This window comes from Spea bombifrons, chromosome 1 (genome assembly GCF_027358695.1).
Source record: "Spea bombifrons isolate aSpeBom1 chromosome 1, aSpeBom1.2.pri, whole genome shotgun sequence".
Lineage (NCBI taxonomy): Eukaryota > Metazoa > Chordata > Amphibia > Anura > Pelobatidae > Spea > Spea bombifrons.
This window is the reverse complement of record NC_071087.1, coordinates 162,120,816-162,146,126: the sequence shown is the minus strand read 5'-3', so window position 1 is coordinate 162,146,126 and position 25,311 is coordinate 162,120,816. Positions and strand designations below refer to the sequence as shown.

Genomic DNA, 25,311 nt, shown 5'->3' with positions numbered 1-25,311 from the left:
ATTAAGAAAGGCAATCAAGGGTGTATAGGCGAAAGCCATAAACCAAATGCGCTTACGAGTAACCCCTTCCGCTGTGGATGGGGTGAGTATTGATGGGGACAGGGTATAACGTGGTAACAGGTAAATAATCTGCCCTGTGATTGATCCTCTCCATGCCATTGGTCAACTGAGCTGTCAATAAAGTGCCAGAAGCCCCCCCATAACCAAACTTGCGTTCCTGGGACTTTCCTTTACCTAGCCCCCGAAGCTCTCCCTCTCCTTCTACTTATAGCGATGTGTCCAAGGGGGTGGAGCTAGACCAAGATAGGTCCTCCCCCAGTTATTTAAACGCACTGACCCAGAGGTCTTCTCTGGGCGAAGGCTGGAGAGTCTCCAGATATGTTAAATAGAATCTCCCGTAACTGAAAACTAGAGTTAATAGGAAGAATTCTCCCGAGCGTTACTGACTTGGGGCCAGACGTTGATCTGCTCTGGACCAGCGAGGGCATACGAGATACTCAAATAAAAGTGAATTCCTAATATACATGAAATATACCCTAAAAAGCAAAACAACAGTATGAGACCTCAACCTTGTGGCCGTCAACCTCCCGTCTGTAGAACTTCAACCAAAGACAAAAAATAATACGTTTGGGACGTATTTGTATGTCGTACAAAATCTCTATGGACCTTCATATGCAAATTGCCAACCAATTGAACATTCTGGAAAAGCTGAGGATTGGTCGCTGCAGCATGGGGAAAAGATTTCGCTGGCTTTATGACTGGTTGGAAATCTAGAAAATGGTTTTATTAAAGAAAATATGGACACGTTTTGAGAGTTTGTCCACAGGGTTGAAGGCCACGTGAGATGTTCAGGGAATTCCCTTTAGACTGCAAAAGACTCCTACGAGACAGGCACCACGGTTGCATAGGCATGTATGGAAAGACAGCTTGGGATTCCTCGGAGAAATCAGGAGTTTGACTGTCAGATTTGGTTCTTGTTGAACATTCATTCAGGTGGACAGAGAAGACTCAAGAGCGCTAAGCTGATCGACGTTTCCCAATTACTGGCTATTCAGCCATTACTCTCCAAAATGCAAGAAAAAAGTGGAAAAACCACTCGATACCGTGAGGCTGTCAAGAAGGTCGGATCTACTTTCAAGCAACAGGAGAGAGGAACCTGAAACGATGTCTGACAACCCAACATTAAAAATATTTGTCAGGACTGGCCTAACGGGGTAGACCTGCCTCCCTTGGGTCCGGTCTTCAGGATGGACATCGTGATTCCATGTGTGGCCATCGTGCGTCTGACAGTCAGCGTCGCAAAGGATATGACGTGCAGAGAACAAGATGGCACCACAGACATGCTGACAGAAGCTGACTGGCAGACTCAGAGGCCGATGATGAGGAGGTGATGGGGAGAAATATGCTTGCATGAGGGTGAAGGAGGGCATGCTGGGGGAGCGTATGAAGATAATGCAGAAATAACGCTGGGTAGTTATAGAGATGATAAGTTAAAGGATATGAAGATGGAAGGGGAAGAGCGTGGTGCACTGTGGGGTGATAATGGTGGGGGGAGGGATGATGATGATGGTATCAATATGGTGGTTGGGGGATGATTGTAGTGGGGGATGGGAATAAATTATGATGCGGGTAGGTATGATAATGGTCGGGGGCAGCTCTATACTTACACATACATACATGCAACCATACATACACACACACACATACCCACTCCTACACCATACATTTACACACATACGGTATATATAAACACACGCTTACTCCATGGGCTAGAAAGTGACAGCTCCGAGCACAGCGGCCCCCACACACAACCTTCTAAAACTTCAAAAAGAGTTGAAGACCATCGACGTCTTCAACTGAGGACCCTTTTTTTTTTCTAGAAATTAGCAAAAATATCCCGATTTTGCTTATTTATTGATGCTTCTCGATTTACATGATCCCAGCAACGTACGCTCTGTTCAATATTTAACACTTCATTTTTCGTACTTTTCTTTCAAATCTATTTTTTTTTTAAATGGTATATTTTATGATCTTATTTTGTAAAATATAATAATATAGAAAATCTATTTTTTTTTGCATATTTAAAGATAGGTTCGATAAAACAGCAGTGACATTTTAGGAGGCTAAAATTTAATGATTTATGTCACATTACGGAATCTTTCAGCACCTGCAAATGATTAGACATCATAAAATATGTTAATTAACACAGAATGTGCTTGCGATTATTTATTATACCCCCCTCCCTGCAATATGTGATTTACGTTTTATATAGGGGGTGACGTCCTTAATTTGGAAAGTATTGTATAATTTAACAGTTCATAAAAAATGATCTCATGGTGAAGAATGAAATTTGATGTTTTTTGTACTCTTGGACCATTTTGGGGGAATAAATGATGTTATGGCAAAAACATTTAGCAATTTGAGAGGAGATTGGGGCTAACTATCCAGGGAGGTGGGTCTAGCAGTGTCTAGGGCGGAGCCAACTGCATACATGGGTCTGAAGTGGGCTAGGAGTAGGCGGGAAGTGGGCGGGGATTGGGCATGATCAAAAGTCACTCCTAAATCATATCAGTAGAGGGATCTATAAATGTTTAGAATTTATGAAAAAAAAGGGAATTTAGTGAAAACCGTGGACTTCATGAGTCTTAAACGTTGGTAACAAGACGTTTACCGACACATGCGCACATCGGCTAGCGGGAGGTTTGCATGTTACATGAATAAAACTACATCTATTACCTAAACGGGGATGCGTAATTCACATTTTTATTGTGTCCTCTTTCATATGGAAAGTCACCCAAAATATCACATGACTGACAGCAACGGCGGCTCCAGGGCTGCAGATAAAGGGAGTTTATTGGGACAAAATGGGATAAAACTTGTTTTTCTCACCAACCAACATTACTGTATACAGCGCTGGGGGGTTATATTACTGTATACAGCGCTGGGGGGTTATATTACTGTATACAGCGCTGGGGGGTTATATTACTGTATACAGCGCTGGGGGTTATATTACTGTATACAGCGCTGGGGGTTATATTACTGTATACAGCGCTGGGGGTTATATTACTGTATACAGCGATGGGGGTTATATTACTGTATACAGTGCTGGGGGGTTATATTATTGTATACAGTGCTGGAGGGTTATATTACTGTATACAGCGCGGGGGGGTATATTACTGTATACAGCGCTGGGGGGTTATATTACTGTATACAGCGCTGGGGGGTTATATTACTGTATACAGCACTGGGGGTTATATTACTGTATACAGTGCTGGGGGTTATATTACTGTATACAGCGCTGGGGGGTTATATTACTGTATACAGTGCTGGGGGTTATATTACTGTATACAGCGCTGGGGGGTTATATTACCGTATACAGCGCTGGGGGTTATATTACTGTATACAGCGCTGGGGGGTTATATTACTGTATACAGCACTGGGGGGTTATATTACTGTATACAGTGCTGGGGGTTATATTACTGTATACAGCGCTGGGGGTTATATTACTGTATACAGCGCTGGGGGTTATATTACTGTATACAGCGCTGGGGGGTTATATTACTGTATACAGCGCTGGGGGGTTATATTACTGTATACAGCGCTGGGGGTTATATTACTGTATACAGCACTGGGGATTATATTATTGTATACAGTGCTGGGGGTTATATTACTGTATACAGCGCTGGGGGTTATATTACTGTATACAGCGCTGGGGGTTATATTACTGTATACAGCGCTGGGGGTTATATTACTGTATACAGCGCTGGGGGGTATATTACTGTATACAGCGCTGGGGGGTTATATTACTGTATACAGCGCTGGGGGGTTATATTACTGTATACAGCGCTGGGGGGTTATATTACTGTATACAGCGCTGGGGGGGTTATATTACTGTATACAGCGCTGGGGGGGTTATATTACTGTATACAGCGCTGGGGGGTATATTACTGTATACAGCGCTGGGGGGTATATTACTGTATACAGCGCTGGGGGGTTATATTACTGTATACAGCGCTGGGGGGTTATATTACTGTATACAGCGCTGGGGGTTATATTACTGTATACAGCGCTGGGGGGTTATATTACTGTATACAGCGCTGGGGGGGTTATATTACTGTATACAGTGCTGGGGGGTTATATTACTGTATACAGCGCTGGGGGTTATATTACTGTATACAGCGCTGGGGGGTTATATTACTGTATACAGCGCTGGGGGGTTATATTACTGTATACAGCGCTGGGGGGTATATTACTGTATACAGCGCTGGGGGGTATATTACTGTATACAGCGCTGGGGGGTTATATTACTGTATACAGCGCTGGGGGGTTATATTACTGTATACAGCGCTGGGGGGTTATATTACTGTATACAGCGCTGGGGGGTTATATTACTGTATACAGCGCTGGGGTTTATGCTTATGGGTGATCAGGCTCCCCCTGCTGATCACAGCCTCCACAGTTTATTTCTATGTACCCTAAAGATATGGAGCTCTGGGTTCAGACATCTCCCGGCTGTCAGCAGTAAGGGCAGCGGTGCAGAGGGGGTTGGTTGCTGGTGCTGTTCTGGGTTAGGCCTTGGTCAGGACAGAAGATAAAAATGGCCCTGAACACAAAGACCTGTTTTCTTTTTGGGGGGGGTCTTCAATTGCAATTCCCCACATCACCACCAGGGGCACATAGTAACTTGGCAGCAGTTACACCCCGCCTGTGTGCTTTCTGTGCTCACCTGGACAGGGCATTAACACTTTATTTTTGCCTTCTCATACGTTTCCTTCCCATCTGATCTCACAAGAGTCCGAAGCTTCCCTGGACCGGGTCTGTCCGCTCCCCGTACACTCGATGCCTTTTATTTTTGCACGGTGGCTCCTGATACTATAATCAGGATTAATTCCCAGGTCCACCCGGCAAGGGTGTCTACAGAACGTGACCGCTGGACATTCCAGGGTCGGCTTCAGACCTTCAACGAGAAACCGGGGTACCAAAGCCTGCCCAACGATGAATGATCCCCCAAACCTGGAGACCCCCATACACTTTGCTCTAGTGAACCACCACTGCATTTAACCCTCTAAAAACAGGACCCTCGGAACGTTAATTCAGTTTACGAGACTAAGAGTTCTAGAATCTTGCCGTCACACTTTCATACTCAAACCAAACAGCGCGTTGCAAAGTGTGGGGAAAAAAAGGGGTTAACGCGGAGACAAAATAAACTTGCAGCAGCGACTCACCTTCTCTCTGTTGCTGTGGAATCATGGGAGGTGGTTGGGGAAACGCTTGACTGATCTGGCCGTAAGCGGCAGGATAAGCAGCTACGGGAAGAGACACGGGGAGAAAAGTCGTCAGTGCGGGGCTATTAAACTCTCTTCCCATCATAATGAGATCGTGTGGAATATTTCCCGGGTCACTCGCCACCACTTGTGCTTGTTCAGTGGGAAATAATTGCGAGTTATGCCGGCTATAAATTTGTCACGGGCCGTGACACCGATGGCGCGCGCTCTTTTGTGATGGGCTAGCGGCGCGGACGCGATGCTTTCTCGCGTGTTGTATCTTTTGCCCCGGGATTCCGAACGCACAATGAATTTTATTGTTAGAATTTGCAACCGAAGTGACAGCGTTCCGCAGAACGGGGAGACGGGCACATGATGAATGCGTGTGACCGGGGGAGGGGGGCTGTCGGAAAACTGTGATATTATTTATTGAGTTATATAGCGCCGGCGTATTCCGCTGCGCTGTACAAGGGCATAACAAGTAGAGGTCAAAGGAGCTTACAATCTCTAAGGGTGTATCTGTTTTAGCCCTGCACTTTGCCCGGGGAGCTCGGGTCTTCTATTATAAATATCTGAGAATAATGTTAACCCTTTAATAGCCTCCAACAAAGATTGTGTGGAAACCAAATGGTTCTAATAACGGTCCTTATGGATTTTTGTTTTTGGTCTGTGCTAATGACGTCATCATGATGTAACGTCCCAGGATAATTTAATTTCCCCCTGTGTCCTCCTTTTTAAATGATCTGCCAATCAAAAGAGTATTTGCAAACGATAATAAATTAAGATAATTAAGTTCAGAGCAGGGGGGGGCAACTACATTTATATATATAAATGGATTTAACAAAGTACAAGAGGGGAGAAATGTTAGAAGAATCAGGCCAATAGCTGAAACACTAACTTAACGATTATCCTTAACCCAGTCACCTGTTTTAAAGCAGGACCCGGGATATTTAAAGGAGAAATCTAATCATCAATCACTGCAGCATAAATGTGTATTTTGCTCGATCTATTTCAAAGAGCCTACAGGATTCGGGGTAACTGCACTCACGGTATATACATTGTGTGTATAGATCAAGAGACACGGAATTGGGAATTTAGAATGTCTCCTTTGTATTACATCATCCTCTGACACCATATGCAATGGGGAGTATTTAATTTGCACACGTGACCTATTTTGTAATATGACCTCATAAGAAGCGTATTTAGGTAAATTGCTGTACTGGTCCCAGTTTCTTACTGGTATTCTTGCGGTGATAATAAAATTGCGTTATCTTTGCTGCCCTCTGCTGTTGGAAGCTGAAATTACCTTTTTTTCTTTCTTTGGGGTGTACGGGGCAGCATTTACTGTCTGATCAATAACAGGACCCCAAGGACTGCAGGCCGATACCCCAGAACCTGCGCACCGCATAATGCGTGATTTTCAGAAACATGTAAAAATTTATATTTTTTTATGTTTCTATTACATAGCTCCCAACAGTCTCACATTTTTGGGACTGTCCCAACAATGTTCTGGCTGTCGGTCTTCCCAAGAAATGTGCACAGGGGCTCAATCAGGGGCTGGGATGGGGCAATGGGGTGTCTATCGGTAATACAGGCTGTGATGTCACGTAACAGAGAATATGATGACATCACTTGTGCAATTCAGCGTGTGAAAATTATTTTTTCTATTTAGCGTTCTCTTAAAAAATGAAAAGCACTGAAGGTAAAGGATATTAGGAGAAAGTCTTTATACTAACTACCTGCATACTGCTGCACTCCGGCGTAGGCTTGCTGCAAAGGGTCTGCGGCGGTGGGGCTCTGTGCTGTAAAGACAAAAAAGTTGCAATGAATTAATACATAGGATGGAACAAAGTCGAATTTGACACTTTTCATTGGTCCAAGATAAAAAAAGATGGAAAGTGACATAAGCTTTTGGAGCCTCAGAGGTCTCTTCTTCAGATAGAAGTCATAGAGAGAGCTTTTGAGGTCCCGAAAAGCTTATGTAATGTTACTTTTTTTTCTACCTTGGCCGTATAAAAGGTACCAGCTTCCGATAATTCCTCTATTTTCCTTGGGCTGATACGGCTCTGTGGATTTTTTGTTACATATAATATTAGGAAATAGAGGAGCCGTAGAGAATGAGCGTGTTTTATGTCTTCTTGGCATAAATTAATAGATATTCTAAGCTGGAAATAATGTGAAGTTTTTTTTTTGGATACCGAATGGAACGCAGCATGTTCTGTACATACATAGTTTGGGTCATGGACCACATTGCCCACAAACACATACATATATACACCTTATATAAACATATACCCTATACATACTCAATATATATACATACACCCTATACATACCCTATATATACACACACACATACCCTATATATATATATATATATATATATATATATATATCTATATATATATATAGATAGATATACCCTATACACACCATATATATATATATATATATATATATATATATATATATATATATATATATATAGGGTATGTATAGGATATATCTATCTATAAATATATATAGATATATAGGGTATGCATAGGATATATACATACTATACATACCCTATAAATATATATACACATATCCTATACATACCCAATATATATATATATACATATCCTATACATACCCTATATATATATATACATATCCTATACATACCCTATAAATAGATATACACATATCCTATACATACCCTATATATATATATATATATATATATATATATACACACATATCCTATACATACCCTATATATACACACACACATATATATATATATACATACACCCTATATACATATCCTATACATATACATATCATATATATATATATATATATATATATATACATATACCCTATACATAGTGTGTGAAGGGCTATCATACAAATTTGGGCTTTCCTAGATTCCGTGACCCCGTTTTTTATCCTAAAAAGCTAAAGAGACGGAGGAGAGGCAGATGATCCTCGAGGACTCTGAAGAGCCCTTTAATGCAATTATTCCCACGGTAGCCCAGAACGCTTCACGCTGCGCATGAATAAAAACATAAGCAGAGACCCATAAATACGGCGGCTTCCTCCATAATATTCACGTTCTTAATTACTCCCGGGAGAGGCTGCGATCGCGTCTTCCCCAAAGTCGTCCTCGCTGAAATGAAGACACGGAACGGAACTCTCTGACCTACTTTGTCTGTCTCAATGACACGACGTAGGGCAGGCCGGGTCCATTGTGCGGTTTGATGGCCCATCCGCGCATGTGACATTCACTTTAACAAGCGCTATAATTCAGCCCGAGCGGGTAGACGCTTCCAGGAATGCGCTGCGCATGTACCCGCGGCTTTACACACATTTTCTTTATATATAGGCCAAAGAAACGCGTCGGGACGCAACCCGTCCGCATCCTTCCATTTGACATTCAGAAGTTCCGAGTGTCCGCAAGGCCGCCGTTACCCCCCCAATAAATATATCACCTCTTTGAGTTGAATTTAAATCTTTGTAGCCAAGCTTAATGTGAATCGGCTGCCGTATCGCTCCCCGCACCGAGCCCGCGGAGGACTTTGCAGAAATTTATGCAGATTAGAAATGCACGGGTGTCACGGCGCCACATTGCGCATTATTAAGATTGATTAGGACAGCTGACGCCGTGATTAAAGCAACCAGGGTTTACTGTTGTAATTAATTAGGCATTCACACACAACAATAACTCCGGTGACTGAAAGCAATCTGCTGATTGGAGATCCTGTGTTTAACGTTCACCGCGTGCTGTTCAGGTGAGTCCTTCGGAAGTCAGGATCCATACAATCAATACGTCCGACAATCACGGCTTCCGGCATCATATGGCGTCTCGCATCTCGTTTCTTGTAGAAGGGAAGCGAAGCCGGGCTCTATTAACCCAATAATACCAAGGTTTCAAGGATATCCTACAGATGCGGAATCTAGCATTAAAGTGGATCGAATTGGTTTTCAGAGAGGGTTCCTAGCTTTAGGAATTTGACATTCATAACAATCCCAAATAAAAGGACAGTCTAGTCCTCATAATTCTATTTTTGATGTTTGTTGGAGTTTATTTTGCAGGGGATCCAGCGCATTTTACTGCATGCAAATCGGTGCAGGCGTTCTTTCGTTATTGGAGTTTGAAAATAAGACATCTGGCTTATTAAACTCCTCCCCCCGGCCGCCTCTACTGAGAGCAGGAAGCATACGTCGGTACACTTCCTGCACATGCTCAGTAACAGCATTAACAGTATTTAACTCCTCCTCCCCGCTGCCTCTACTGAGACCAGGAAACATACATCGGTACACTTCCTGCACATGCCCAGTAACAGCATTAACAGTATTTAACTCCTCCGCCCGGCTGCCTCTACTGAGATCAGGAAGCATACGTCGGTACACTTCCTGCACATGCTCAGTGGTATTAATCACTGAAGATGTAACCAATCTCATGTATGCTACCAAACATCAGTGCTCAGATAGCATGTATGTGATTGGCTGCTGCTACCATTGCTTTCATTTGGCTAGAATGAGAGTTCTGCGGCAGGAAGTGTACTGATGAATGCTCCCAGAATGCAAGTAGAGGCAGCTGGGGGTGGAGCTTAATGAGACAGAAGAACTTCAATAACTAAATATTGCCTGCAACTATTTGCATGCAGTAAAATGCACTGGGGTCCATGCGAAATGGGCTTTCATATGTACTTAGTAAGAAAGAGAGAGAAATACTACCACAACAAGAGGACAGAGTCTTAATCCAGCGGGGCAAAGGTTTAAAAGTAACATCAGGAAATATTACTCTACTAAAAGGGTTGTGGATGCATGGAATGGTATTCCAGCAGAAGTGGTAGATGTTAATGGATAAGGCCAAGCTAGATATAAGATAAGGGCTGGGACTAAGGAAAGTATTCTGAGGTTGGGCAGACTCGATGGGCCGAATGGTTCTTCTCTGCCGGCACTTTCTATGTTTCTATGCATATGAGTAGAAGAGATGGAGTAACGTGTTCGCTGAATATCTGTGCCGCATAGTGTGATAGAAAGTGGGGTCACAATTATTTTGCAGAACACTGATCCAAAAGGAGAAAAAAACATAATCAAAGGGTGTGAGAGAGAATAAAATCACAAGAGGGAGAGAGATAAAAGATAAAGAGCAGAAGAAATCCAAGCTTGGGAAAAAGAGAGAGAGAGGGAGAGGGAGAGGGAGAGAGAGAGAGAGGGGGGAGAGGGGAAAGAAAAAGAGATGGAGAATAGAAGAGAAAGGAGACAAGACACAAAAAAGGGAGGAAACGGAAAATGCTCAAAGACAAACACAGACTCAAATTAGAGGGGAGAGACAAGTAAAGCGGAGAGCGGGGAGAGAGCGGGGAGAGAGTGGGGAGAGAGTGGGGAGAGAGCGGGCAGAGCGAATGTCTGCGTATGGGTACAAGACAGAGTGTGAATTTATATAAGCTCATCTCAACATAAATATTCATATTTATTCAAATGCCTTTAATTCCCCACGGACTCATTTCAAGGTCTGGACGGGATGGATGCCAAGTTTCGCAATGACTTAAATAATATGTTGTTATTGTGAGGTTTAACCTTAATTGAGATCGGTGATTAGGCAATGCTGACGATTATGGCTGGTTAGTATATTATTTGCATCTCATTTTTTTTGGTGTCCACTCGTTTACGATGATCTTACCCAGAACCCGGCTTTGCTCTATACTTAGCGCTCTTACACAGCAAGGGTTAAATTTGGCTGATAACGTTTTACTATAAGGAGAATATCCTAAGAGCCGGGGGGAAACGGGGCCACGCATAATGCGTGATTTTCCAGTGCAGATGACGGGTACGTGATTATGGGATTGTCTCTGCTTCAAGCTCAGTTCTATGGTTCCTCGAGAGGAGAATTCCACAGAGGAAGAGTCAACAAGATGGTAGAGAAGTGTTTTAAGGCAGAGGTTTCGTGATGGACAAGGCCACCAACGGCTTCTTAAAACCGTATCGTGTGCTCCAGTTGGGTGATGGAGGCAGGTGGCGAAATTTAATACATTGAGAACCTGAAGGTGGTCTGGGAGAAGCTGGTGGGACAGCAGCCAATCGGAAGTGGTCTAATAGGCACATGGCTCCTGAATCTAAGACGAGACCAACGAAGGTTTGACTCTCTACAGCAGAAACGACGGGCAGACTAGACTTGGGTCCATCTATTGTGGGGGCTACAATGCAGAAGTTTGCCCAGGGCCAACACAAGCCCATAAACCAAACACGGGCGTACGATGAGGATACCTGAGAGCGCTAAGAACAAGAACGGTGAGACGAGCAGACCCAGCATTCTAGAGAATCTAGGAGCGCGACGGCTTGAAAAAGTTGATCTCCGGAACAACTTTCACCCGAAGCAAAAGGAAGCTACGTGTCTAAGTCTGCAAATGTTCCGTCTGTGTTTACCGGTAAAACTAGCAGTCCATGAAATGTGACACGTGGCCATCAGGGAAAGGCTTGATGGATATTTCATTTTGATAGCTATCCGAACTCACGGAACAAACGTCTTTAATCCAGCTGCCAAGACCCGGCTTAATCACCTCCGTCTATTACTGCCGGGGAGCGAGTGGGGAAGAATTCTACTCATTAAAATATCTAATATTCCGAGTTAAAGATGGTAAATGATCTCGCTCTCTCTCTTTTTTTTTGCGCCTCTCGTTCTTGCGTGTTATGGAATACGGTTGCTGAAGAATAATGATTCGGAGAGCTAATGAAATAGATCACAGCTGTGTGATTGTAATTTAGTTATTTTGGATCTTCTGGGATTCTTGTTAACTTTTTGTATGTTTTTTTTTTTTGTATTTTTTTTTTTCCGCTGGGAATTTAGCCATAATAGATGATCGCAGAAGGCGCACAGTGAAGGGCGAGCTTTTTGTAGCGCTGCCAAAGTCGTGATTTTTTTTATTTTATTATTATTATTCTGTGTCGGCTCTGCCTTCGTAATGCTGAGGCGCTAAACACGCGCGTGTACAATGGTTAGTAGATAGTAAGCTCCTGAGGACACAAATAGGAATTTTGTTGTATTTATTAAATTACATTTATTTGTCTCCCTTCAACAAACCCAATTTTGCTATTAAAAAAAGCTTTTTTTTGGTTTTGTTTTTTTGCATTTGTTCGTCCCTTTTTTAAATTCAGGCAAAATAGCGATAATTCAGGTAAAATTGAAATAATTTCTTATTTTGCCGGAGCAGACCGGGTGAGTATCTGGGGCTGTCGGCCAGTTGCCCACTTGGTCTCTCCGGAGTCTTGATGATAGAAATGTCGCTTTGGGGGGTAAAATGATGAGAAAATCCAAATAATTTGAAAGGATTGGGGATGAATAAAGTCTCTGTGGTTGTTTTTTTTTTTTTTACGATGCTGTAATAGGACCTTGAGGTCGAAATGCGTCGGTACGTGTATTTTTTTATTATTATTTTTTTTTTTATTATTATTATTATTATTAATTTTATTATCGATGCATTGTTTTGGTACCTGGGTAAGGGTGAATTCCATTCGCGAACACAGCTTCTGCGGAAGGCTGCCCGTTAGCCTGCGGGGGTAGCCCAGTAAAACCATTCACCCCAATTGGAGATGGAATGCTAGGCACAGCTGGTGCGGTGATACCCGGGGGTGTGCTTCCGCCTAAAAAAACAACAGACAACAAGGCTTTAGGCGGCGGCACGGTTATCCAGAGGCAAAAACAGAATTCAGACGGCAATTTTACAGCTGTGTGATTTCTACAAAAATACATAAAAATAATAAAAACACATAAAATATCCATTAATCTATAAATATTCAAATAAATATTTAGAAATATTTTGCATGTAATATATATATATATATATATATATATATATATATATAAATGTTATTAAAATGTATTATTGTTTAATATTTTGCATGTAAAATATAAATTTGGCAAATAAAATATACATATAAAAATTCTATTAAAAATATATATTTTTAAATAATTTGCATGTAAAATATATATTTTGCATATAAAATATACATATAGATATTCTATTAAAAATATGTATTTTGAAATATCGTGCATAGAAAATATGCATCTAAAAATGTGGTTAAAAATATATTATCGTTAAATATTTTGCATGTAAAATATACGTATAAAAATTCTATTAAAAATATGTATTTTTAAATATATTGCATGTAAAATCTAAAGCATACATGAAGTTTGCAGCTGGATTTCGGCAGGAATGGGAGGAGAGCGGGAATTGAATCAAATCATCTCTTCCTATTCAGGAAGTTTTGTAGAAAACATTCGGCAGAAAGTGGGAGCCAAATGCAGCGTCACTGAGCGGGAACTTTTTGCAGGAAAATCACGCAGAGATTCACTTTGAGATTCTATTTTATTCTTTTGGCCCTTGAGCCTCAGAGACCCCCCCTTAGGGGTTACTCCACACACCTTTATCAAGGAAGCCTTCTTCACATACAGCCAAAGTCCAGATTATTTTTCTGTATAAATTCAGAGGTTATTCAGAAATTCTGAAATACAATATTTTTATACCTGTAATTTTCACTAATCTTGCTCTGTCCAGTTTGTAGTTTTTACCCCATAATATAATGTTTTCAGGCAGCTGCATATCAGCCGTTTGTATGATTCCCGCTCTGTTATCTGATCCCCGATCTACTAAACCCCCCGACTCCTTATCATACTGCCTGTGGGGAACAATAGAATGACTCAGTCTTAATCACCCAGTCGGACACTAACGGCATCCATTCTTCATTAGCATCGCCAAAAGGCATCAGCTTAGTGTGGTGTTTGAGCCGGAAAAGTCACCCGAAATATAATATGGTTGAAATAGTAACAAACAGAGGCCTCCAGGTCTTACCCCCAGGCCGGGGGTTATTACTGTATACAGCGCTGGTGGGTATATTAATGTATACAGCGCTGGGGGGTTATATTCCTGAATACAGCGCTGGGGGGGTTATATTACTGTATACAGCACTGGGGGGTTATTACTGTATACAGCGCTGGGGGTTATATTACTGTATACAGCGCTGGGGGGTTATATTACTGTATACAGCGCTGGGGGGTTATATTACTGTATACAGCGCTGGGGGTTATATTACTGTATACAGCGCTGGGGGTTATTACTGTATACAGCGCTGGGGGTTATATTACTGTATACAGCGCTGGGGGTTATTACTGTATACAACGCTGGGGGTTATTGCTGTATACAGCGGTGGGGGGTTATATTACTGTATACAGCACTGCGGGTTATATTACTGTATACAGCGCTGGGGGTTATATTACTGTATACAGCGCTGGGGGTTATTACTGTATACAGCGCTGGGGGTTATTACTGTATACAGCGGTGGGGGGTTATATTACTCTATACAGCACTGGGGGGTTATTGCTGTATACAGCGGTGGGGGTTATGCTGGTGGAGGGAAGTATTTCCACCTGCCTATATGGTGATATACTGCACCGATAATTTTGCTACTTTAGATGCATGCGAATCGCTGCAGGCAAAAGCCCTCCCCCCCCGCGCCTTCATTTACTTAATGTTAATTGAGTACTAATTATTCTCACATTGTTCCACTTTAACCCCCTCGCTCCTGTGCTGCCTCTCATCACCTTCCCTCCAACGCACCCGACAGCTCGACGCCATGAAACAATTTTTTTACAAAGTTCCAGGAGCCGACGTCTCTCTTTGGGATCCTAATGACAGCTGCTTTGCTTGCGTAAAAAAAAAAAAAATAAAACAATTAATATTATATTTTCCTTCATCAGCCAAAAAAAAAAAAAAACAGGAAGAGGAGTGAAAATTCCCCTCTCTTATGTTGGCAGAATTCTTTTTTTTTTATTGTCGGAGCCGACGTTACTACCTTGATGTGATAGTTCCTTATGAGAGCTTTCACACTGCGCTGTATACGGGATAAAAGAAAGTGTTATTCTGAACTGTCTTGTCTTCTTCGTTCTGCTTACTAAGCTCAAACTCTGCCTTCTGCTTTCTTTATCTGAAGTTTGCTGTTTCAGCATCTTTTTTTTCCTTCCAGGATCTAAAATGGAGCCACAGTTGTCCTACTTGACTCGTCTTAAGGCGGTTATATCCTAAAAACCTTTTTATTAATACAAGAATAGCCCAATCTACCCTTTTGTATGTAGATAAGTGAAACAGCCTCCCAGCAGAAGTGGTAGAGGGTAATACAGTGAGGGTATTAAACATGCATGGGATAGACATATGGCTCCTGAATCCAAGACGAGACCAACGACTGATTTGAGTCTTTACAGCAGGAGAAACGGGCGACTAGGTGGGGGCCGAATAGGGCCGATCTGCCGGCAGTTTCTATTTTTCTTTGTTTTCTGTCCGGAATTTCTAAAAACTTACAAACAGCCAAACAGGAAGTCACTGGAATGCTGAGAAATATTATTTCCTGCGCACAAGCATTGAACTATTTGGTAAAAATTTGAACACCGCGCTCTAGGGGCATAACTGGGAACTCCGCTTCTCGGGGTCACCGTGGAGAAACTTTGGGGCGAGGGAGCGGCGTTGAGGCACGCCCACCCCCCGCCCACTACCCCTCTTAAAACAGGCAGATTTCGATGAGACCGCCCCCTGCATTCCGAAATGGAAGGGCTCCGAGTAGCCAGAGCCTTGATTGGTCTCCAGGTATGACTAGGGGTCTCCAACAGGTTCTTGGGTTTCCCGCTAGAATCCCATCTGCTTGGGTGATGAAGACTGAGCCATTCTACCGTTTGCCGCGGGTAGCATGATGTGTCAAGGACGTTGGCCCATTGCTAAAAGTGCAACTTTATGTAATTGTACAAAAACCATGGAACGATACATATTCTCTACCGAATCCTTATGGTAAACTTGCTCATATCTGGATCTCTCCTCCACCCCTGGCCAGTGGCTCCATGGATCGATGCATGGCTTTAACAGGAGTTGTAGATTATTAATGATTATTGGGGCGTCCATCTTGATGATAAACTCAATTCATATTCCTACCCAACCTCCTTACTATGGCGCGGTTCTACAACATGAGTCCAAAAGGACCTCTGGTGGCTTTCTCCTAGCTTGGCCATCCTTGGTGGACCTACTCAAGAACATGAGCTCATGTTTGCAAATAGGCCAACGTATACCTCTATAGGTCTGCTGCAGAAGTAAGATAATTCTCCGGAGGGACTTATTGATGATGGTATGGAACATGGTAATGGGCATGGCTTCCATTTTATAATTATTACAGGAGACGACCCCACTTTTCACGAATGGACGTGTTATTGCTGGTTTCTTGTCCTCGTTTGGGAGAACTCACCTGATGTTGGAGTCATTGGTGCAGCTGCCAGGCCGTTCATGTTGAGCGCTGCCATCTGTTGCATCTGGGCGGCTGCGAACGCGGCCATGGGATTCAGGTATCCGCCTTGCGCGACGGAAGCCATGATGGCGGCCTGCTGCTGCATCAGCTGAAACAAAGGCAAAAGACAAAAAGTATCATGCGTTACCGGCCGGGTCCCCACCCCCAACAAAGACACCAGTACCAACGCTTATTGGTTGAGAGAATCAACGGGGCCGTTTACCGTCAACCAAAACAATTGGAAAAGTAACTTAATACTAAACTATACATAGAATTCTGTCAATAATTCTGTAGGGAGAGTCTAAAAACATTCAAGCCAATGTATAGATCAAATGGATTTTAGATTCGAAGGTCCACGTTCCACCTTCTGAAGAACGTAGGTGGTTGGAAGAATAAATATTTACAATTTTCAATTGTTATTTTTTGTTTCAGAATATCGGATGAGCAGAGCGGCTGGCTCGGCTTTTAGTTCCGATCAGATGTGCCGTTTCTGCATCTGGGAAGGGCAAGCGCAAGCAATCAATAACCTCATCGGGCTCCTGCCAAGGTAACAAAAAAAAAAAGCAGCAAGGCCCGGGGTCTACTGGAGCGCGTCTCTTGCCTGGAACTAATGAAAACTTTTGCATTCTGGGACACGTGCTTTTTTTGTGTTTTAGGCACCAGGCGTGCCGGGGCATCTGCACCAGATTGTCATGTTTATTTAAAAAAAAAAAAATCACTCGGTGCCAGGCTTTGCTTCAACGCCAAGACTCACTCAGCTTCTCAGAAACGCCTATGATTTCTGTAAAGCCTCCAGCAACGCTTATCCTCTGCAATGTGTTCATGATTTATTGTAAAAATAAACTGTATGGCAAAAAAAAGGTACCAAGAGTGGCTCAAAACTTTTTAAAAAGAGGGCACCGGGCGAAGGCCTAGGGTGGTAGGTCCAGGGAGGGGAGGCAAGATAGGTAGCCAACCACCCCTCTTGGACGATCAGGCTCCTTGCAGCTCCAATGTTCGATAGGCTGGTTACAAGCAAGATGACTGATCACACTAACCGACACACCAACACCACGGAGGACTGTGCCGACCCCGAACAGCCCCCCCCCATATTTCTACTCCATCTGGCGCCAATCAGATGATTGGAAGTAAATATTTTGGAAGCCCAGAGGCCAAATATGATTAACTATTGGGGTCCCACCAAGTTTTAGAATGGTTTAGAGATGCAGTTAGCAGCGGACCTTGTTTTTTAGCCCATGCAACATAAACGGTGCTGCCATCTAATGGAGGGATTGTGCAGTTGCGCTTAGCACAGTTGTTCGCTCGATATGCTACAAATCCGACGCACATGGCATATGATAAGAGAATCGAGAAAGATCACAGTCACAGAGCGCATCGCCCAAACAAGCTTTCAGGAAATTCTGACAAGGATAGTTAAGAATTTCAGAGCTAGCGAGAGGGGTCGGGGGGAGGGGGGATATGTGAGGTTATGGCTTGTTATTTGATCTTTGGGGACTTTAGATGCCAGGTCTGCTAATGCAGCTGGAATGGTTCTCGTCCAACGATCTAGAGGGAAACTGTCTGCTCTCTCTGAGAAGTCACTTCTTGTCACTCGGCAGCGTGTCACGAAATATTTGACACTCTATTGGTCTCTGGGATTTGTAAACAAAATTCTCTGCAAATAAATAACTCTTAAACGAGCAAAAGAGCGGCAGGAAGAGACCTCATTTCACAGTATGCTTTTGGGGTTTTCAGCCGGGGTGTTTCATGCAAATTCCCTCATTTCCCATAATCCCTCAGCGCAGGCTGCATCGGAATCCTCCCGTCAGCCCAAGCAGGAAGTTGTAGGCCGCTTCCTGTTCTCTCCCTGCGTCAGCCCAAGCAGGAAGTTGTAAGCCACTTCCTGTTTCCTCCCCGCATTGTTTTAGCGGATGGCCCATGAGCCTCCAGCCCCCTAGGTCCCTCCGTAACGCTATTATCACAAATATCTCAAGAATGTCAGACTGCTTCAAAATATCAAGTGATCTTATCACCATGGCAACCAACGAAATCAGACGGATCATTCCACTGGTTGCAAGGATGATAAGCAATGCCAACATTGCTCTTTATAATTAACCCCTTATGTCCCCCCAGGAACCTCAGCTACTTTCTGTAGAAAGTGACATCACTGTACATGCGCAATTCATAGGACCTTCGTCAACCTGATACTTATTACGCTTTCAAGTTCCATTTATTGAGGGGATTTGCGTGGGTTTTTTTATACAGATTTTTATAGAAATTAGATATTTTATTAAGAATGTATCGGGCTATTAATAATAAACTTACTGCTTGGGCATAGGCACCGTACGCTCCGAACTGGATGGCCATGGGGTTAAACATTCCCATCTGGCCGGCCATTTGTTGCATGCGCCTCATTGTCCGTTCCTTATCTGTGTCCGCAAACTTCACCACCAGACTTGAAGAGGCTCCCTAGGGTGCGAAAAGAAAGTGAAAAAAAAACAAAACGTTATTTCCACACCAAAAAAATTACGAAGAAGCCGAACCATTGCTTAAAGGGTTAAAACCAATACGATTGCTTCAATCCGCGTAATTTCTTTTTTAACCGCCACAATGCTGATATTGATCGCGCTCCTAATTGCTGCTCATAGACGTCGGAATATTTTTAATGTGTACAATTCCTGCTAAGCCGAGCCCCCGGTCCCCCCCGTCCCGGTCTTAATTAGACCGCGGCGTTTAGTTAATTAACCCTGATCTGCTGAGCTATTTACTAAGCTGGGTCTGATGATTGCAGCCTCGTTAGACCCGCATGTCAGGAATATCTGGCTGGATGATAGCGAAAGTGCCTTAGGTGTTATATATATAGAGAGAGAGATATTATATTATATTATATATATCAAATGTAGGGTGTTAGTTACAGGTGCCTGTTGATTAACCCTTTAGGGACTAGGAGGGAACGTCATGCAATATGCTCCAGTTTCTCTGTGTTTTTGCAAATCAGTATAAGAATAACTCGCTCCATAAACGGTTAATTCATTGATAATTAGCCCCTACACTCATAGCTACCAACTATGCAGAATTTCCAGGACAGTCCCCAAAAATCAGACTGAGATCTCAGCTATTCTCATGCCATTAATTAAGACTGCCGTGTGCTAGAATAAGAAAACTTGGTGCCCCGGGGAGACCGCAAAAATACGGGACCGCCAAAAAGCGGGACAGAGGCAGAGGCCGGTGGGGCCGCGGGATAGAGAGATGGATAAATTGGGAATGTCCCGCGGAAAGCTCGTGTAACACGGAGGGAAAGGTAAGGGGGGGCGATGAAGCATTTTTCCTGCGCTTAAAGGGTTAATTCACCCTCGGAAAAAGCATTCAAGCAGCTGAAAAGCAAATTTATCGGACGCAGAGACCGAAGCCGCATCCGCCGACCAGCATCCACCGGTTTCCATGCTCACCTATTGATATTCAGTTAGGCGGGGCGGCCTCCCCTGTTCCGATATGGATTTTATAGCGCAAATGAAACGATAAAAGAAGCGAGTGTGAGTGAATGCACGGAATAAATGCATATTCTATAGGAACGGCTGACCAAAAGCCGCACGGATCATTAACCCCTTCACGCAGTCGCGCGCCAATAGCCTCCCCTATATAACCCCACACAAGAAATACAAAAGGTCAGAATATGTTTCCCCTTCCCCTTATATCCTTTAAAAGCGGTGAATTTTAAGACATTTTTCCGTATATTGTTGTATAAAATTATTAAAAAAAATAATATTAAAAACTGTATATATAATTATATTAAAAAATATAAAATGATACAATATAAAATAGTAAAATTATATGATATTTCCTTTAGTCTATGAAATATATAATTTTATATGATACAGCCCAAAGGGCCGTGAATATTTCCTGACCCGTTCAGAGTAGGGGTGAAGCGCAGCCATTAGCCGGTCGTGCGGTTGGGGGAATCGTTGTGATTAATACGCGAGGTCGAGCCGACTTGGCCCGTTGAAGCTCAATGTGTGGTTAGAAGGGACTGCGCTCACCGGGGATTTCCCGATAAATGCTCGTTAATTACACGACCTGGAAGCGTGGAAACATTGATTATTCCATAATTATTAAGAATACTTAAATTGTAATTTAAAATGGATCGATCCTCGGATTATTCTGACGGCTGGCGGAACCACGAAGGATTTCTCTTCTTCTTCTTATTGGCAAAATTGGCAATGTTCTGGAATGATTAAATTCAACAGACTTTTTTTATTTAACTTACTGAGTTATAATAGCTATGAAGCTAGCTGGCTGAGGGTTTGGGAGTTAGCTAATAGCTGGTTGGGCGTAGAGAGTAGGTACGGGTGAAGAGCGTTATAATTTGTTTCCTTGCCGAGGGCACTTCTGAGATAGAGAAACCTGGAAACATTCTGCTAGGAGGCTGTTTCACTTATGTAAGGATGCTTTACTTTAGTGAGAGGGTGGTAGATAAGTGGAACAGCCTCCCAGCAGAAGTGGTAATACAGTGAGGGTATTAAACACGCATGGGATAGACATACAGCTCCTGAATCTAAGACGAGACCAACGACTGATTAAGGTTTGAGTCTTTAAAGTAGAAGAAACGGGCGACTAGACGGGGGCCGGATGGGGCCGATCTGCCAGCGAGTTCTGAGTTCCGACCTACTCAGCGGGGCAGTAATGGAAAGAGCAAGAGTGACGAACATGGAAAAGTTACTGAAGATCACAATGGCAGGTAGAACAAGGAATACATCTTAAGAGCCCCCCGCGTGCCGGAACTATCGCCGCACTTAATTTCCCGTCGAAAGTCTTCTTCTTCTTCGCCGTTAGGACGGCTCTTTCCCTGAGCGCTGGATTAAAGTGAAGGAGTTCATTTCAGGTCATTGAAACGTTAATCCTCATCTCGATGAGCTTCCTAAAAACATTGTGTTCTAAAGAGAATTCAGAGTGATAATAACCCGATTATAGCTCTATACGAAGGGGTCAGAAGGAGAGCTGGGGGAATTTATTTGCCCCGTATTGTAAACATGGGGGGGAAATGCAAAAGACCTTCTGGCCAGCGTTTAAATGGCCAGTTAGGTCAATGCATCAGTCTTAAAGGAGCCATGTCTGTATCTGGAATTGGGTTGTCGGCTGTGTTTGTGCCGGCGCCGTCACCTTTGCTCCAGATCTCGGTTACGTTGTCCGGTTCCTGATCCTGCCGACTGCTCCCACATTGCCAACCGTTGGCTTGTTCAGACCTCTTCTGACCTGTTGCTGGGCTTGCTTATTGGCTCTGTTCCAGTTCCCGGTCGTCGATATCCGCCTGGTCTTGGTTTGACCCATCGTCTACACTTCACATGCATTGTGGTGTCAACGAGGATGCGTTTTGGAGTATCGTCATCATTACTTCCTGCGTAAAAAGTCCGAGGTGCTTCACGAATACCTTCGATATTACCCAAAACCGTCCAGGATTTCACTAAATAAGCGATGATGAATTTGCTTTTTTTTTAGATCAGCATCCATGCCCTGACTTTGGGAATCAGTCCTTCTTCAAAGAGTCCGCCTCACCAAACGAACCCGCTTTGACTTACGGCCATCGGTTATGGGCGACCAGGTCGGGTTCATTGGCGTTGGGAGGGCTGGGTTTTGAAGGGTTGACTTCAGGTCGGTGAATTTGTTTATTCTTTTCAATTGTTTCAGAATTTTCATCAAACAAGAAACCAGAAAAAATGAATTCCGTGACGCCGGAAACATATGTTCCTCATTAGATACAGACGACGGGGACGCGTTTAGTTTCATTTTACTTTGCGTGATAGCGAGAAAAGCTGGAGCCCTCCTTTCAGATGTTATTGTGTTTATTTTTTAATGAGGGTGATTAAAAAGACTGTCTCATAGAACATACATTCCATTAGCGCTCTCCTAGATTCCATAGCGCTATTACAATACCGGGGGGGGGGGGCTTTAACATTAGAATCGACGATGTTACGACATTCCGGCACAGGAGAAGAGGGCCCTGATCTTATGAGCTTACAATTTATTAGGCGATCAAGGGGTAATGAGACAGAAGGAGAAGGGGCTGCTTGGGTGAGGATGGCTTGACTGTAGGGAGGGCGAGGTAGAGAGGTCAGAGGCCTGGAGACCTCATAGGTGGAGAAGACGGAGGGTTTCTTTATTTAGTATTCTGGTCAGTAGGGAGAGTCAACTTATACAGCGTGTAAACTTGAGACATGTTGGTGAATATCTAGATTGGTGGAACTATTGGGGTCCCCGCAGACACTGGAATCTTGAGGCCACCGCAGACACGGCTCTAGCATAACACCGGTACCGTAACCTAGAACCCCTTCTTCTGAACTCTGAATTCACCATGCATCCTGACGGAACCTTTTCCGAAAATGATCAGTTATTTCTTTTTTTTTCATCGCCAAGCGTAACCGCTCGTTTCCGCGATTTCCCGACGAGCTTCTCTTTTACCTGCTGAACGCGTCGGCCCGGATTCGATGCGCCAGTTGTGCTGCCCCCCCCCCGAAAACAAAAGGATAAATAAATAATCACAGCTTCACAGCTCGGTCGCTTCAAAAAAAGAAAAGAACAAACCCCTTTTTTTTTTACATTTTTCCATCATTTGAATAATAAAAATGTTAAAAGCTCCTGGAGTATTTCAACTCGGAACTCGAACTGTATCCAAATGAGACGGCTGTTCAGAGCGCGCCGTCCCCGCAGGGGCTTCTGTGATGTTGCCGAGGCCTCTCCCGACTTTTCATCTTCTATTTTGTTGATTTCGCCTCTTCCCTTCAGACCCATAAAAAGACATTACCCAACCAATTAGTTGCTTTTGTATGAAGCCGGGATGCGAGGCTGGCTGTCGGTTTACCCTTCGTATCCCATTTGGAGGTAATGAATTCCGTGGCACAGAGCGGTTGGAGGGGAAAGAGACGGATAGCGAGTCCCGCCGCGTCCCTCCGGGGCTCTTAGCTGTCCTACCAGCTGCCTACCCCGTTACAAAGATGTGACTGGAGAAAATAAAAAAAAAATTGCATTTCAGACAAGCACTCCGTTTCCCAAAAGGCCATCTTTTGTGCCGGCGTGATTCATACCCCCTGTCAAGCCTCCGGGCTGCCTGGCGCTAACATTTCCGGTGTTAGCAACGATTGATTTATTAGCTCATTTATAGAACAATGGGCACGGCGCAGGCAGAAAGTTGTCCTGCGCCTTTTACAGCTGGAATTAAGGAAACGCCGATGAAATAAGATGGCAATAATGCTCCTGTCTATCCGAAAGCCAAGGCTGGCAGTGATGCAGATGAACTGTGAAGCTGCAGTCTGCAAGCTGAATAATGGAGCTTGTTTGCCATTTCTCTTCTGAGAAGTCACAGGCACGGGATACGTTTTCAACAACGGCGTCGGCCACTGCTCCTTTTTTTCTTTTTTTTTGATGGCCGACGTCTAAGAGAGACGGGCTTTTCTTAGGAGAGGAGATGTAAGGAAAGGAAGGCTCATTACTTTGCTGAGAAGATGGTGGATAAGTGGAACAGCCTCCCAGCAGAAGTGGTAGAGGGTAATACAGTGAGGGGATTAAACATGCACGGGATAGACATACGGCTCCTGAATCTAAGACGAGACCAACGACTGATTAAGGCCTTGAGACTTGGGGTTCGATGGGGTTGAGGTCAGGACTCTGTGCGGCCGGTCAGGTTCTTCCTCCCCAAACTCATCCAACTATGTCTTTATGGACCTTTCTGGAAACCTTTCCAGAAGAACGGAAGCCGTTATAGCTGCAAAGGGGGGACCAACTTCAAATTAACGTCTCTGTATTTAGAATGTGATGTCATCAAAGCCCCTGTGGGTGTCATGGTCAGGCGTCCCAATACTTTTGTCCGTATGGTGTATGTGTCTCTATGTGTTTAAAAACATTTACTCGCGTAGCATTTAGGTTTTTAGAAATAAAAGTTGGAGTCGCACAAGTTTTGCGGTTATCTGGTAGAATATTACAAATTCACTTAAGTGAAGCATAAAAGCTAAAGCTTTTCGGGGGGAAAAACATGCAATATTTACTGAAATCGCTGTAGCATACAAAACAAGGGCGATATCTTCAGGGATCCCACAGCATGACGTGACCTCAGATTACTTCTCCAACTCATCCGAAATGCAGCCGCTCGTCTCTGCTTTACTGACAAATCTGTTTACTTCCCGCCATCCCTATCAGTGTAAGAAAAAACCTCTAAACGCTCTATCCTGATATCAGCGATGGCGGAGGATTAGAATCACCGCTCAGAGCTTCTTCCCTTTCACTTTAAGTCCTAGCATTTACTTTTATATTCATGTAGGAGAAGATCTTTGTGTCAAGTTAATCCCTATCACTTCTGCTGGGAGGCTGTTCCACTTATCTACAACCTGCTAAGATTCCATCTCAGCCTCTGACCCTCTAGTTTTAGATTCTGGTCTCCTGTCGTAACGTTTCTCCAACTTTGAAATACATTTCTCTCCTGTCCTTGGTTAAATCCTCTTATCTGTTTAAATGTCTCTCTCTCATCCCTCTCTCTCTCTTCTCTCCCCCAAGCCGGACACATAGAGATCTCTCAGTCTTTGCTGATAGTTTTTAACCTGCACACCACTTACCATTCTAGTCGCCCTCCTCCTCTCTACAATATCTTTCTGAAGATGGGGGTCTCCAGAACTGTGCCCCAAACTCTAGATGGGGTCTGACCAGAGATCTGTAAAGCGGCCGAACCCCCTCCCCCTTCCTGCTACTAATACCCCTCGCTATACGCCCCGCT

General features: G+C 43.6%; 1 protein-coding gene across 11 annotated transcripts in view; it reads right to left on the bottom strand.

Annotated features, from left to right (window-relative positions):
• Positions 1-25,311, bottom strand: part of CELF4 (CUGBP Elav-like family member 4) — a 453,257-nt gene that overhangs the window by 29,617 nt on the left and 398,329 nt on the right. For 5 of the 11 annotated variants that reach the window (XM_053448271.1, XM_053448296.1, XM_053448277.1 and 2 more), the window contains exons 6-10: positions 18,882-19,025; positions 16,539-16,686; positions 12,750-12,899; positions 7,001-7,066; positions 5,226-5,306 (exon numbers count right to left, since the gene is read on the bottom strand). In XM_053448271.1, coding sequence (XP_053304246.1) covers positions 5,226-5,306; positions 7,001-7,066; positions 12,750-12,899; positions 16,539-16,686; positions 18,882-19,025 — 589 coding nt within the window. The remainder of the gene's footprint in view (positions 1-5,225; positions 5,307-7,000; positions 7,067-12,749; positions 12,900-16,538; positions 16,687-18,881; positions 19,026-25,311) is intronic. The other 6 variants (XM_053448273.1, XM_053448279.1, XM_053448276.1 and 3 more) reach the window with 3 other exon arrangements.